The following is a 16,865-nucleotide window of genomic DNA, read 5'->3' on the forward strand; positions in this document are numbered from 1 at the left end:
ATCTCAATTTAAATTGGATAAGGAAATTAAGTGTATATGACAGGCATATGTCTGGTTCTAACTCCTACACGCAAGCAATATAGCTACAGGCGCTAAAAGCCAAATGACTTGGTCAGTGTGCAAAAAGCCCACAAAGATATCACCAGTGCATGTGCCTAAACTCTTTTATTATTCCATTTTGGAAAAAATAGAGCTCTCTGTACAAATGCGATGACAACAACATCTACCTCTACTATCTGCACTCTCTGCCGAGTGCGTGAAACACGAATGCTGCAGGTCAACGTGAACGAAGATGTTTTCTTTTTTTTTCCCAGTGTATATGAGACCCTTTTCGACCAATGTATTACAGTGTAAACCACAAAGCCACAGAGAGAAACAATGAAATAAAAAAAAAAGTTTCTACATGTCAGCTGCGCACTTCTGGAGTAAGTAAAAACATTGTGTAGGCATGCGCTGGTACCACAAACAATAAGAGCGCATGGCTACAACTAAGCAAGACACGCTTGTTTATGGGAGAACAAATGATACGAAATATCCGGAACCACTGTCACCACGAGGCCTCGTTATCTGCTCGATGGGCTAAGCATTAACTCACACTGTGGCAGAATTCTCCAAACAAGGTCGATTGCATAAAATGACAAAAGAGAAATGAATAAAGGAAATGAAATTGAGCACCCCAAAATGTTCATAAAAAGCTTGCACCATCGGCCTATGTGAAAAAGAAAAAACAAATCGCGATAGCGAATAATGGAGCATGTTAAATGTGTGATCGAAAGTAGTGTGAATGCAAAATCACTTGCCTGTATTCTTGGAGTGCCCATTGACAATTACCGAACATCAAAATATTGCACAGTAAAACGCACATGTGAAAGCCTAAATTGAAACAATTTTAGCTGCTTAAGCTGGCCTTAAGTTTAGCCAATGGCGAACAGCTAAAGGAACGATGAGAAGGGAAGGGGGATATTTCGGAGCAGAGAACATGATGAATGACTAACCTACCCCACCCATCAACAGCACTTGTAGCTCATGATTTGAAGTTTTGCATGTGTAACAAAACCTGAACCCTTTTGTGTTAGGTGGCTTAATATTCTAGAACTTAAAAAAAAATTTTTCTGTCATGACCCTTTTTCTCTTACTAAGTGCAACCCTCACTGCTGATTACAGTTATGCATTGTCCTCCATAGAGAAACTTGATTTCTTCACCAGTCGGCAACTGTCTTTGTAGAAAGCGTTTCCAGTCCCTTAGGCTATGCTTACTAGGAGAAAAGCACATATGCTGAAGGGGACTAAAGAGCAACTTATAGAGAACATCACAGCAGCGACACAGGAAACTTTAAGCAGTAGCGCTTCTACTCAGCTTAATCCTTTTTTTTTTTTTCATTCACAATCTGCTATGACTCTTTGCTACTGTAACACCCGACAAATACCCAACTCTACCATATATTCTACCCAAACCAGTGACACGAGCACAGACCTCAATGTTAAAAGTCAAATAAGCACTTTCACCAAACGTCTGTCAATTGTCTATACAAGCTAAGGACATGCTGAGGATGCAAAAGGTCCTTTATTCACTGAAAGCTGAGCTTGGATACGGTCCTGACACCTGCGACAAGCTTTGACAGCTCTAACGACTGGGTGTGTAAAATGACAAAAGCTGATCTAAGCAGGACGGTACGGTTTATAAGATCCTATTGGGCCCAGCACTTCTCTGTTTGCTATTAACATCAGGTGGTCAAACATGTGTTACCACATGACAAGAAAGGAACGAGCCTTGTCATGGTTGCACGGTGGATGCTAAAGAATAGCCTAACCGACACCAGGGAATACTCCAAATGAACAACCCATGGGCGACTGAGAATGAAGGTGTCTTTGTACCATTTCAGAATGCACTCTGTGAAAAAACATGCATGGCTTTGAAACACCAGATATGATGTCCTAAACGAAGTATGAGAACACATTGAGAGAGGAAAGAAATGCACTAATGTTAATGCATGAAAAACTATGGCCACAGCTTGAAAGCAACAGCACAGGTTGCTATCATGTAAAAAACTGTGATAATAATTAATTAAGCAGTGCCGTGAAATGTGAACTGACAGAATGAAGGCCACGCTGGGTCAACGCCTTTCAAGTTTCGTGCACACTCCACATTCTAGAACGCTGACAATTTACAAACTCACTGTGGCATGTCAATTCTTGACCTCTTTTGCATGGCTCAAGCAACTCTTCCAAGCATGTCTACGGGCCGAAAGTGTCAGTGTGAACAAACAGAATGTCATAATAAAAAAGTGACAAATTATAAAACGTCTTCCCATATCATGCGGTACAGATGAATGCTAAAATCCATAAAAACATTACCATTGGTACAACCCCATGGTCAATAAAGGTGCTACATAAAACAGTATTCAATCAAACCTTGCTATAATGATAAAAAAAAAAAAAAAAAACCTATTACAGCCTTTAGACCAATGAATTCTGCCCAGCTACATTTCGGTCACACACAAAGTAACCTGCCTTCTCCAAAGAGGCAAGGGCAGTCTGCAGGTCCTGATGCAGTGAGGCAGCGATCAAAGGCGGCGGTGGTTGGCTAACGGTGTATACAGGCTGAGGAGATGCTAGGCATTAAAGGAATGTGTAGGGCAAGCTGAAGCTCACCTGCATTGATAGGGGTATCAAACAGGCTATTTTCACTAAGGGTGAAGCTTTTACCAGATAAGTAAGGCCAAAAGAATGAAGTACAGGTATCATGGTACCACCAGTTTCCGCAAGCTAACAGAGTTGACATTTACACTGACTATTTATTTTTATGTGGATCTCCGATGTTCGAGATCACCAAGCCCCTTTAAGTCTCAGCATCACGAGTTCAAATCAAGGGACTGCTAGCTTCAGTAGCGTGAACACAGGGCATGAGGGCCTTTTCACTCTTGAAGAGATTTCTTAGGTTCAGAAAACTATGCACCTTCAGTCATGAAACCTTTGCACGATGAATGGCCACGTGTGGTAAGATGCACTCCTTCAACCTTTATGCCTAATTAGAACAATGCTCCTTCCACAATGCTACAATTAAGGAGGGTTTCCTTAAACACGTATACAACAAAACCTCATTACAAGAGACATGGTTACAAGGGACACTCGTTTCTTGTAAGAGACACTTGAAAATGGTTTGGCTGGTTTTCCTATGTTCGCCATGTCAAACACATTGCGTACAAAATGCATGGTTACAAGAGACACTCTATTACTAAGGGCACCTTTTGCAGGTCTCTAGAGTAAATTCTTCACTATTTAGAAGAGACACAATTAGCCCAGGTACGCTCATGCAACACAGCTGACTTGTAACAACACGTATGTGCCGCAGTTTAGATTCCCTTAGCTGAATTTCTGTTCCAGATCAGTGTCCTTTTTTGTTGTAATATGTCAGGAACTAGGAAGTCAAAATGTCCTTACTGTCTCAGTCACACAGGAATGTGAAGCCAGTGGCTGAAACAATGGAGACATTTTGACTTCAAAGTCAAGAGAAGGCACTCCTTCTTGGTTCCCGACATATTGCAACAAACAAAGGAGACTGGAACAGAGGAGGAGTAGCGGATTCCAGTCCCTGGAAAAGGACTGAAATCTGGAACAGAATTTAGCTAAGGGAATCTAAACTGCCACACATACGAGAAGGTAAGAATTTTTGGTTACAAGAAGCATTTTTTTGAGGTCCCTTGAGCATCTCTTGTAACAAGGTTTTACTGCATATGCACCATTACATCATGAAGCAGGCAGTGCAAACACACCAGACAGTAGGGAAAATGACACTCTTTCTTGATGTCTTGTACGCCTGTTGTACTACAGTCAAACCTCGTTGATACACTCCCAGTTCACATGCTCAAATTCATAGTAGTAAAAATCTGCCTTAGAATTGCCCTATTTTTCTCCCAGTTAATATGTTCCCAGAAAACACAACTCCCCAAACTACAGTTCAACCTCTATGTAATATACTTCCATGTAGCGAATTCTGGATATCACAAAGTTTAAATTCCCCAATGACGCGCAGCGGTTGACTTTGATATAATGGACTCAAGCCACTTACAATCTCTTAGCTAGTGCTGAATTACTGGAGGTTTGGCAGAACCTTGCAAGTTTCAGGATGATAAAACACAAACTGGAGGGAGGAATGCCTACAATAGCAACGAGCAACTGCAGTTGATACAATTAAAGCGCTGTGTTTCAGCTCTGATGGCACATCTACAAGGGAAATGCAGCAGTCTCTGCAGCATTCGCTTGTGGAATGTGGCACTATAATAGCTCACACTTAAAAGCAGCAAAAATAAACAGAAAAAAAAAGGAAAAAATTAGGGTAGATTAAACTCTCGTATAAGACTGATGACACACCGATTCTGTTTGCATTTGGTTCAATAAAGTTATCTGTGACTATACTTCGAGACTTGTCATCTCTAACTGTATATTGGAACTTGTACATAAGGGCCTGTACAAGTGGGCTTGTACAGGCTCTAACTCGAATCCTCTGCAGCTCACTGACTTCCCCATGTCGATACATCTGGTTGCGCACACGCTTCGCCAGGTAACGCGGACTCACAATTCGAATCCGTTGTAGCAACTCTTTGTTGAAGAAACGATCGCTCTGCCGTCAGGCACCATAGTGCACCGTAGGTTACGCCACGTCCCCGAGGGCGTCTGTGGTTGTGTTAGTTGTCAATGACTGGGGTGTAAGGCGTCCGTGGGAGATATTACTGCGAAAACAGATACTGCGCCTCTCCTTTCCTGTAAAGCAATTTGATATGCTGCTGATTCCTGCTTTCCTGTGTCTGCCTTTGTGTGCCGTGTGGTGCGGCGTTTGAGGAAACTGCAGCACGGGCGCCTAGATCGGATGCCTGGCGGCGCCAGCTTCGTATATATGTGAATTGCCCGGTGAAGTCGTTGGCCATGACTGAATGTGACGTCATGACGATATCAGTTGCGGTTATTAGACATTACCAGTTGTGATGTTACGATGACGTCCCATCTGGTGATGGTGACATCATTACTGCAAACACATGAAGCTGCATACGATACGCAGAACAACCTCCGGCTTAAACAGCAATGCTGTTAAAAGTGGGCCCATGAGCAGTTTACGTCCATCGCTGTCATGCGGTTGCTCACAGGCTCCTGCGTGTTCGTAGCGGGACCAGCGGAGCACGCCGATGACGAGAGACAGAGTCGGTTTCACGGGGCAACGGCGGTGGGCAAGCGGGAACTTACGTGAAGACCATGGTGCAAGAATATTCTTATACTGTGGTGAAGACACAGGCACCTGCCTCCTCGCTTAGTGGCAAAGCGAGCCCGCAAACACGCATGCTCTTCCCCAGACCGATTCCTCCTCACCCTCTTCTCCCCTCCCTAGTAGATGCATCGTGCGAGCGGCAGTCGTGCTGTGGCATAAATGGTATTGTGAAACGTTTCACCGCTTCTGTAACTTTAAATAATTCTGATTTACTGTAAACACTTTCAAGGTGGTTTCCTTTACAATCAGTTCTTATTTACCTACATTACTTGGTCAAACAAGTTCTATAGAGGTCCATGTCCAAAAATCTCAATTCGAACCGTCGGTTCAGCTACAGATAATTCTAACTACTCGCTGCTGCATCTGGGCAACATAGTTGCAATACTGTGTGCGTCCAAAATGGGGACAGAAGATAAAACCAGGTAAAGCTTAAATGGTACCATGACCGGCGTGGCTGCCTGCGACGAAGGAGGGTAGGGGGGTGGCGGCCGTGACTGTGGTTGCTTTCTGTCTGATCCGCGCAACCTCCAAGACTTGCAACTAAATGCTCTTTAATTTAACCCCCGTTAATTCTGATATGTATTTCTGTCAGTGAGTTCCCAGCCAACGCCCATGTAAGACTATGGCGTCGAACGGGCGCTGCAGGTCTAGCACCGGTTAGACCATATCCGGGTGCAAGTGAATTTGAGGGAAGGGTTCATTATAAAAGAATAACTTCACAGATATCTTTTTTTTTTTTTTTTTTTGCGAGAGTTGTGCATCCTTCCACCCATTCAATCAACAATGAAAGAAGTACACTGTCACCCACGATCATGACACTGGCTTTTAGCATCGTTTGTTTCAAAAGGTGTTTGATGCTATCATGAGCTCAGATGATTTATGGCAGCGGACGGCATCTGCTACTATCCCGACATGATAAAGCGAACGCACTGAAAACCAGGCTTGTGCAACCGGGAAGCTAAGCAGCACGTCACCGCCAGCACACCTGTCAAGGCCACTGACACTCTGCCACTTTTGCCCCCCCATCACCCTTATACCCACCACTAGAGCTAATTTCAAAAGGTAAACCCACTGTGATGTTATTGCGCAGCATCTTGACATACTGGCTGCCAAGAAATGTGCATGGACTGCGATGGTGATAGCGAGACACAGATGGACTCGTTAATGACTAATGCCTTTTTTTTTTCTAATTATCAGCGTCAAAAGTGTCATTATGCGGTTGGTGCATTACACAAGTAAATATGGTACAGTAAAACCTCGATAATTCGAATTTTTGGATAAGTCAAACTACACTGCTTGGTCCTACCAAGCTCCATAGAGGTATGTGTACAAAAATGCCCATTAATTCAAACGCGTGTCGGTTCTGCTACGGCGGCCTGGTACCCAACACATGGCCACAGAAACGCTCCACGGAGGGCAGCATAGTTAAAAGGCTGCGTGCGTCCAAAATGGAAACCAAGCTTAATCCATGACTGGTGCGGCGGCCGGCGGGGCCGGAGGGCAGGGGGTGGCGACAGCTGCTTGCTGTCTGCACCGCATGACCTCCGAGACTTGCAACTCAAGGCTCGTTGATCCAACCCTCGTTATTTTGGAAATATGGACAAGTGTTCCTGTCGGCGCAGCCCCAGCCAACGCCCATGTAAGGCTATGGCATCGGAAGGGTGCTACTGGTCTCACACCAGCACGCGTCCGGTTACGAATGCATGGTACCACCCATATACAATCGTCAAAATAGTACTCAAAACCTGAAATACATGTTGCACAGTTGACCACGCACCTCTGATGTGTGCGCAACGGCAAGTGTAACGAAACACGAATGGCCTCCTTCAACACTACTTTAATTGGCCGACTATGTTTCATTTTCGCTTTTACGAGTCGTGCGCCATTCGCGCCAGTGGCGCTCATTGGCCGTGCACCAGCCAGCTAACCGATCGCAGTGGGGTGGCGTTTCAGATAGTCGGTTTTTTACACACTTCCATCATGGTTCTTCTGCTGCTCCCAAAATGTGCACTCGTCAAGTGCCATTCAGCATGTCGTGCAGTGAAGCCTAACATGTAACTCAGGCTGCTTGTGAAGGGGCACTCCCGCTATGGCGTCGCACCGTGAAGGATGAGTGCTGGCGAGGAGTCAAGGACAAAGCTTTAGTCAAGGCCGCTAGCACTCTGCCAAGCTTGCCCCACCTCCCTCCCCGCAGCCCCTTGGTGCGCTACCAAGAAATGAGCTTGTGGGCTGCAACGGCACGAAACGGAGGGACGTGCTTCATTAACGCTTTATTTTTTTTTTCTCTCAAATTCTCAGCGGCAAAAGTGGGGGTTAAGTTGGCAGAGTTCATTATGCGTTTGGGATCATTAAGTGAGTCAATACAGTAAATTTACTGCAATGCAAATGATTTTTGTAAGGTTTCTTAAGGCCTTTCGATGATTCCAGCATCTGATAATTCGAACTTTTTGCCTGGTCCTGCGAAGTTTGAATTAACGAGCTTTTATGGTAAATGTGCCGTAATGCGAATGGCTCTTGCCAGTGTGTCTCAAGGCCGTTCGATAATTCGAACTTCTCCGGTTCCGTGACGTTCGAATTAATGAGGTTTTACTGTATGTGCTTAAACATGAGTGGGCCGGGTCTCGGGAATGCAGCACAGAGAAAAACGAGGTGATTGACATAAGGGGGCGAAGCATCCGGAAACGAGATAAGTGATCTTAGTATACCATTGGCGTCAACGAGAACCGCGAATTCTCTTACCCGCTAAGTACAGCCCAAATGCGAACTAAATTGTGCCAGAACTAAAAGAAAGAGCTGTTCATACCTTAAGCAAAGAAATGCTAGTTAACATTTTTATGAAGTAAAAGTGTCAATAAATGCCACTGTACCTCAATCAACGGTTGCATTTTCCAAAATCACACAGTTTCGATCATGGGTTTTTCCAAATAATGTTTACTCCCCACGTTAAAAAGATATGTATCAACGAGGTTTTGCTGATATGCTCCAAGATAAAAAAACCAGCATGACGAACAATGTACGCTCTTGTACTAGAGCACTACAGAATGATCTTATGGCCTTCAGCCTGCAGAATAGCTTCCCCATATTCATGGCCGCCACGCACTAGCCTTTTGATAAAAAAAAATAATTTGCTGCTTTCTACATGCCAAGCAGAAAGAAAACAAGAAAACTACAAACAGCTACAAATGTTTTGACTGGTTTGCAGCATGATACAGTACATGCGGGCAACAGGCCACTGTTACTGCTTTGTCAAGATTTCAAGCAATTGTGGTTGGTTAAATGTACACTCTCTTTGCTGCAACTAAACCTTTAAAATTTACACGGTGCACAAGAGATACATTTTCACCTGAAAGCCACCTTTCTAAAAGTCAGCCTTGAGCTACACTCCTCGAACAAGATGAACTTCCAAAGAAGCTAATGGCCACTGTACGCAGCTCTTCAGAGCATGTGCCCCAGAAGAGCAAGCCCAAAGGCAACATCTGAAACAGGTCATGGATCCATGATCTGTTCATAACCTGGCCTGCCACGGACTCCAGCCTGAAGAGCACGGCTGTAGAAACTATAGGCGTGAAAACCACCACAATGACATCAGTGAGATCAATCTGATCTCTGATTTGCTACAGCGGTATGTGCACTAATGTTAACAATACTGCGCAATCGTCTGCACACCTTCCAGAAGGCCTACAATACACACAACCAGATGACACCAATCAGTTCATGCACACCAGTTCGGTAAATAACTATACGAGACCATTGTAGCCGACTATGGTGAGAGAGATTTTAAAAGGAGACAGAAGCTGTGCTTGGAGATTTCAGAAGTACTGAATAAAATGACCAAGGGCATATGAAGAGTTCCTTCTTTCTAAAATCATAGCACTGAAAGATAAACAAGGGGCGAAAGAGAAGCTCCAGTAACATCTCTGGGATGTCGCCTAGACATCCACAAGAGTGCTGGTCTTTCTCTGGGATGTCGTTACAGAGAAAGACCAGCACTCCTGTTGATATATTAGCTGAAAATCAGGTTTCCCTCTGGCCCTGTGTTCATTCTGCATTGCCAAGAATGCCACCGACCGTCCATTTGAAACGTGAAGTTTGTGATGTCAGTGAACACGCTCAACAAATCTGTGACACAGTGATGTTGCAAGACTCATTTTCAAAAGCGATCTGCACGCCCGGCACCCCAAGCACTCGTTTACTACATGTTCTACGAGCGTACTGTTCTCGACAGATGCATTTGGTGACCCGGGCCTCGGCGAAAGGCGATCGCAGGCCAAACCCAGGGGATGGAGATGCCAGTGGACCATGGCTGTGATGGTGATGAACACCCAATGCAAACCAACAATGGAGAGATGGCTACATAGCTGATCCATCATCATGTCCTTGAGTTGGATCCATATGATTTCAGGAGGAGGCTGTAGACTTCATCATCTGGGCCTGGTCAGGAGAAAGACATGTAACACTGTACTGGCAATCCAACAGAAAAAGTGAACCTACTGTTAAGAGCTTCCTCCGAAAAAGAAAAAAGACATTGTCTTGCTCGGTAACGAAGCTAGCAATGCTAGATGCTAGATTCATGTTTTGGCACAGCATAAGTCCTTAAGCTGAGGCATTTTAGTAGTTCATGCATTTCAGCTTTCCATTCAACTTTTTGGTATGACTGCATCAAGCCAGCCTGACAGCTGTCTGACGTGACTTGATGATCACTTGCACACAAACTTGCACAAATTTGGCAAAAAAAAACTATGGTTTATTGGTATACTGTTGACTCTCAATAATTTTGAAATAAAAGGGAGACTGCAAATTTGAATTATTCGAAGTTTGAAAAACAAACAAACAAACAAACAAAAAAAAAACAGCTGCTGCAAAACAAGGCCAAATACTCTTTTAAAATTGCTGTACACTCCTGTGAATAGGTTGAGTGTGAAAAGTTGACCCTCACACTTCCTCGAATTCCAAATAACACCTGGCTTGCAAAATTTCGCAGAATACCAAGTACACCTATCAGCGAAAGACAGAAACATGCTGAATGATTTGTTTAACAGTTTGGTGGTACTCAGCATGCAAAAATGTAGTACACACCTCTACCATCGTCCATTTACCAGCACTTGAAGCTAGTGAAATGCATGTGTCCCATTTTCATACAAAATAAAGGAATAAAAAAAGAAAGGCGAAGAAAATGTAACAGTAAAAGGCAGATTCGAACCTCTGTAGTTATGAATCAAAAAACACAACACTAATCTATTGTGACATAAGAGCAACAGGAACAGCAGCTTTTGAATAGTGCCCTTAGTTGCTCTTAAACATACTCGCATATTTTCATGTGTGTGCAGAATAGACGATGGTGCATCGGCAATTGTCTTGTGCGATTGTGAGGCCATCAGTCAGAAGAAAATGAGACTCAAAGCAAATCCTCCCCCCCCTCACCCCCCTTCCACTCACATATGGCCTTAAAGGGACACTAAAGAGAAAAATGAAGTGGGCTTGCATCCATAGAATGCCAGGTTCTGGTTACAAAAAAGCTCCTCTTACTGAAATCAGAGCTGTTATAAGGTAGTAAATAGAAAGAACAGGAATACAGGCATCGCCGCCACAGCCAAAACGGCCGAGGCTCGCAACTACAAATCACGTGACGCGCAAGGGATCCCAGAGGCTCACAAATGAAAATTACGTTGATCATTTGAATGCGGTAGTCGGTTTTGTTTCGAATATGATAACATGCTTTTATCACACGTAAACGACGGCGAAAAGACGGAAAGACAACGTAAATGTTGCAAGGCAAATATAAAAATACAGTGAAAGCTCGTTAATTCACAACTCGTTAATTCTAAATTTTGGATAATTCGAAATAGTCATCGTGGTCCGGTCCGCAGTGCATAGAAGTCTATGCGCGTAACAGCTCGTTAATTCACTCAAAAATTGGCGCCGCCACCCATAATTCGAACTGCGCGCCGCCAAGCGGCGCTGTTAAAAACCATCGTTGGAAGCTTTCACGGCAGAACGATAGATGGCACAACCATCGGGGCGCCGCTAGGGTGCTGGAACAAGTACTAAACAGTCTTTCCTGCCGCGACTCCTTCGAGGAACGACGTTTTAGTGTTATCGACCACGGTTTCGTGTTGCATTTCGTGAGCCCTCGTTTTGCACGTCGCTTGTTGTGAGCTTGTGTCCGCGAGATGTGTTCGCGTGGGAAATACTGTGCCAAGACGGTGAAGGAGAAAGTGGCTATTTTACGCGAGGTGGATGAACGGAAGGCCAGCAAAGTGGAAATCGCGAAAAAGCACGGGATTCCACCAAGCACGTTGTCGACGTACGTCCGAAATAGGAAGGCCATTGAGGATGCCCATGAAGCCGAAGATTTCGCCAGCAACAGAAAAAGGCTTCGGTTAGCCAAGTATCCGGAAATTGAGACCGCTGTGATCACGTGGGTGAAAGAAATGAGAAGCGCTGACATTCCACTGAGCGGCCCAATTATCATGGCGAAGGCGGCCGACTTCGCCCTGCGCTTGAATGTGGAAGATTTTGTCGCCTCCGAAGGATGGTTTCACCGCTTTAGAGACAGACATAATCAGAGGGGGAAGAAGACTCCCTGCGTCGCATTCGCATGCTAGAAGACCGAGTGAGTACGGTAGCCCTCAGAGAGAAGAAGCAGAAGATGATAACAGACTTTTTTGCTAAATAAATGTTTTTTGTGCCCTCCGGGCATCAAACGCCTTCATTTTTGCTCACTTTCATTAGTTCGAATTTTGGTTAATTCGAACTGGCCTGGCGGCCCCGTGGAATTTGAATTAACGAGCTTTTACTGTATACTCATTTCGTCCACTTGTCGGTAGATACTGCTAGTCTCTCAGCTAACTGGCACTACAGGCATCCACTTCAGTTTCGGTTATGTTCCACCTCAGGCACTTCGTGCGTGCTTGGATAGTTTGGTTTGGGCCTGCGGAGCCTGAAACACGAGCTCGGAGCAGCAGATGCGCCTACCCTAAAAGCGTATCGGATGAAGATCATGACTCGGCGCGCACCTGCGAAGTATTCTCCGCTCCCCACGCTCCAGCAATCACAGAGTCTCCTCTTGCGTCGTAGTGTGCGTCATCCTACCCTACTACGCAGTAGGAGAGAAGAAGCAGAAGATGATAACAGATAACAGCGTATCGGATGAAGATCATGACTCGGCGCGCACCTGCGAAGTATTCTCCGCTCCCCACGCTCCAGCAATCACAGAGTCTCCTCTTGCGTCGTAGTGTGCGTCATCCTACCCTACTACGCAGTAGGAGAGAACAGTTTGAATTCGACCGGCACGAACAAAAAAAAAAAAGAAACCTCAACTTTTTATCGCAATATGTCCGCAACAATTCGATTTTTTGCTGCCAGATAGGCGGCGACAGTGTCACCAAATGCCGCTTATTAGATTTTGATAGCATATTTGGGTGTCTTTAGTGTCCCTTTAAGTCTGTAAGTGCGTCTATAGTTGAACATTCCAGAAGAATGTATGTTTCAGAAGTTAGTGAAACTTGGCTCGCATGCCATCGTACCTCTCAGTAGCTCCATGATGTACATTGACTCATCCGTCATGTTGCGCACCACCTGTGAGAATCAAAATCAATACACTGTGATTCTTGTGCAAAACGAACATTATACTAACTTCTGCAAACGAAACTTGGATGATAAGTGCATTCACGACAAACGCACTTGCAGGTATAAAAAAAAAGAAGAAAACATTGTCCAGCCCGATGCAACAATATTGTTACTGAGCGGTATTCGCTGGCAATATTTCCCGTAACAATATCTACAGAAGAAAGCGGGGAAACGAGACAAGTTTTAGTGACAACCAACCAACTCGGAAAAAGAACATGGGCCATGTGCAATGCTACAAGGCCACACATTGGGTTCAACGTGTTCACAGTGCATGCATACCTGCCAACCTGAAGATTTCAAAATTTGTAAAACCTCCGCGACCAAAAGGGGGGGGGGGGGGGGGCTGTTTTTTTTTTTTTTTACTTTCCAAGAATTTATCTTTAGCGACACCCTTGCTCACTCACCCACAAGCAAAATCCGTGTCCCGTAGAGTAATGAGCGAAAACTCCATTGTGTCACGATTTATTTTTGCAACGCTTTTGCAGTTGCTGACTTCACCTGCTTCAAAAACTCTGTGTAGGCTTGCTCAAAGCAGGTGCCACTCTGGTGTCCTTTCACCATCAGCAGACTTTCTAGAGTTTTCTCGGAAACAGATGAGCGAAACTCTGTTTGAATTTTGTTGACAGAGCTGAATATTCTCTCACATTCAGCGTTACTGTGGGGAATGGAGAGTATGCCCAGCATAACCATTGAGATTCTGCGGAATCTGGGTGATCCGTCGACATCTCGAATGCTTCCCAATTGCGACCACTGCATGTCGCACCTTGGCTCATTCAGTATGTCTGCTGGAATCTGGTAAGCTTGTATGTTGGCAAACTCCACTTCGAGTGCATCAATTGTTTCTGCTCTTGTTTCCCCACTCTGCTGGGGCAGAATAGCAGGAAATGCCATAATGAAATGAAGTACACTGCTGAATGAAGCAGTTTCTAGAGCCTGCACTTGGGCAACTTCAGCCATCTTCAGGCTGACGTCTTCCAGCGGAAACTTGTGGCGAATATAATCATATGCTGCAGTGAAGTAGAGACGTACAGCCAAGAAGAACTGCTCTTTCTCATTTGAGGTCAGCGTCTCAACTACACAGGAGGTTGTCATGCCAATGATGATATCTTTATCATCTTTTTGATTCTCTACAGCTCCATAGGCAACTTCAGGCAATGAATGGCATCCCTTGAGAACACCTGGCCGCACAAATCGAGTCAAGAGATCCTCGAGAAGGCGGTTCAAGAGGCCCCTGAGCACATAAATCTGAGGAGCCTGTGACTGGAAGTAGGCAGTTTGTCTTCTCAAAAAGAGGTATAACATTCTGGAGAAAAAGACAGCATAGCTCCGATGAGAAAAAAAGAAATAGGCGCTCTTCACGGGTCACGTGGCTACCTTCTGCAGATGCCTCGCATTGAAGTTTCAGTTTCTTTGCTTGTGGTGCAGAATGAACTCCTTTTCTTTTTAGTGAAGGTCCATCACAGTCGGTGCTTTTTTTTCCAACCCTGCAGCAGCCTTAGGAGGTGTGCAGCAGTATTTGAGGCCGGCGCACGGTTCTTGGCGATTTGTAGAGAAGTCTTGGGAATCTGGTAAGACTCCAAAAACAAGCTCTGCTTACTGCACTGTTTTGTTTCATTCAAGAAAAAGCTAAGTAGTGGTTTCCACTGGTCCAGCAGCCTTTTCAAACACTTCCCCAAAAACAGCCAACGTGTCGGCGAATGTTTCAGCATCTTCCTGACGCCGACGTCGTGCAATCTTTGAAAGTCTTTCAGTCGATCTTTCCGCTTTGAGCTTTTCTCTAAGTAAAAAAAAATGTCAACCAAGGCCTCGTCAACCAAGGCCTCATCAACCTTTACAGGAAGACATGCAGCTCCTTTTTGGGCGGCCAAGTTGATGAGGGGGCATGGGCAACCAACCCCGTTAAAAGCTGGTTGGGCCTCCCTCAGTACAGCCGAAACGCTGTTTTTTTTGCCAATCATAACATGGGGGCATTGTCCGAAGACAATGCCAACAGGTTTTCAAGAGGCAAACTTCAGGACTTCATTTTGTCCAGAATCAGATTTCCAATTTTCTGACCCGTCGCTTCCCCTTGGATTGTACCGAGGCAAAGGAGGCGGCTTTCAACTCTACTGGTCTCTTTAACGAAGTATGTCGCAACAATAAGGTAAAGCTGCGTATCCATATTGTTACTTCCGACCACCGCAATCGAAAATACCTGCTTTTTTAGGGCATCCAGCAAAGGAGTCTCTGCGTTCGCGGCCATTTCACGAACAACTGCCGTCGTCTTCGTCCGTCCACAGGCGTAGCGTTTGGCTTCCTCGCACTTGGGGAACATTTTCCGGAAAAGTGGTCCAGCGTGATCACTGACACTGAGCGGTATGTTGTGTTCAACTAAAAACGCCGTGAAATGGCATTCTACACGAATCACACCGAGGTCGCTGTCACTGCAAACAAAACTTGTCAGGCTCGGCTGGCTGTCCGCGGCTCGCACGTATCCTTGGTGCTTTTTCGAAACGATGTGGATCTTTATGTCGGACTTGCAACCATGTGAAATGTTATCACAGGCACCACGTGGTACAAAATCCGAACTTCTCTCCTTTCTTAGACAGCACGAAGCACGGAAATTCTGCCGCGTACGACTTCAAAAATACTTGGAAGTACTGTCGCGACTTTGAGCTCGCCATTGCACTGCGAAACCGCTACTACTAAAACTTCAGAGTCACACTGAGTCGGACGCAGCCGCAGATCACACAAAAACAGAGGCCAACACCAAAGTTGTCCAAACACGTGAGCAAGGAACAGCCACTAGCCTGGCGGAGGCGGTATCGAGTTTTGGATATGGATTCGTGTTCCCCCGAGTAGACGATAGAAGTCACTACAACGTTTGCAGCTGTTGATGATGATATCACAGATATGTGTTGCCCTCTCGTGGCCGCCAAAGGTACCATAACAGTGTTAACATGGCCTACGAGATTACCCCTCCACGCATGTGGTGTTATCTCGAAGGCCATGATGTTAATAGACGTCCGCACTTTTTTTTTTTTCCGAAAATAAAACAATTTCCGAAAAATTTCCCGCAAGATTCGTAAAATCGTAAGACTGGTCAAAATTCGTACCTTTTACGGAAAATTCGGAAGAGTTGGCAGGTATGAGTGCATGCTATTTTTATCACTTGTAACTTCAAGCAACACGAACTGGAAAATCGTACGAAGCAAGAAAGTATCATCGAGGTTCTATTGTATTACAGAATTAACTTCCCAGACCTGTGCCAGAGAGATACACACCTCATCGGTGACCAGCACGTGGATCCCCGATGGGCCGTCAATGTAGATTTCGTGAACGGTGAAGGGGGAGACACTGCACAGTGAGGTGAGCTTGCTCAGCAGCTCCAGTACAGTCAGGCTCCTCAGGTACACGGCCCTGAACACTGAGAAAGGAGATAGCGTCAGGCATCACCAAAACTGTGCCGAACATTTCCAGAAAGAACGTGAAACTTCAGTAACAGGCATGCAGTGCATTGCATTTTATTTATGCTTTCAGACACCTCGAGCACCCTTGAAATGGGCATCACTTTGGGGATGGAGGGACGGAGTCGAACCTGGGTTTATCGAACTTGGAGGAAATCACAAATATGTGTCGATATATAAAAAAATGGCAACACACCTTCAATCTAGAAGAAAAAGTACATCGCATCCACAACAGTGGTGCACTTCTTGCAGAGACGTGCTGTTTTGCTAGGTGTTGCTAGGCCTAACGTGTCTTACAGCGAAACCACTGCAGGTAATGCTTAGTACCTAGTTACTGCCGGTGATAAGATGCGTAATCTTGTTAACCTAGCAGACCAAAAATAGAGTACACGCTGCTTAAATTAAGGTAGGGGCGGTTTCTGAAATTCTTTTGGTAGCTGAGCATGCTACGCAACACCGCCACTACGCTTTACTTAGTTTTGGCTTCACCACAGGACAGCTGTGTGGTGCAAAAAATTATATAAGGGACT

The 16,865-nt window shown here is 45.0% G+C and overlaps 1 protein-coding gene across 2 annotated transcripts in view; it reads right to left on the minus strand.

Annotated features, from left to right (window-relative positions):
- Window positions 1–1,358: 1,358 nt before the first annotated feature.
- gem (transcription factor CP2 like gemini) overlaps window positions 1,359–16,865 on the minus strand; it is an 87,135-nt gene continuing 71,628 nt past the window's right edge. For both annotated transcript variants that reach the window (XM_084607637.1, XM_084607636.1), the window contains exons 18-20: window positions 16,153–16,295; window positions 12,787–12,838; window positions 1,359–9,691 (exon numbers count right to left, since the gene is read on the minus strand). In XM_084607637.1, the coding sequence (XP_084463763.1) occupies window positions 9,630–9,691; window positions 12,787–12,838; window positions 16,153–16,295 (257 nt within the window). In that variant the 3' untranslated portion in view covers window positions 1,359–9,629. The remainder of the gene's footprint in view (window positions 9,692–12,786; window positions 12,839–16,152; window positions 16,296–16,865) is intronic.

The sequence above is a fragment of the Amblyomma maculatum genome, chromosome 6 (assembly GCF_055883805.1).
Source record: "Amblyomma maculatum isolate TAMU_Amacu chromosome 6, ASM5588380v1, whole genome shotgun sequence".
NCBI lineage: Eukaryota > Metazoa > Arthropoda > Arachnida > Ixodida > Ixodidae > Amblyomma > Amblyomma maculatum.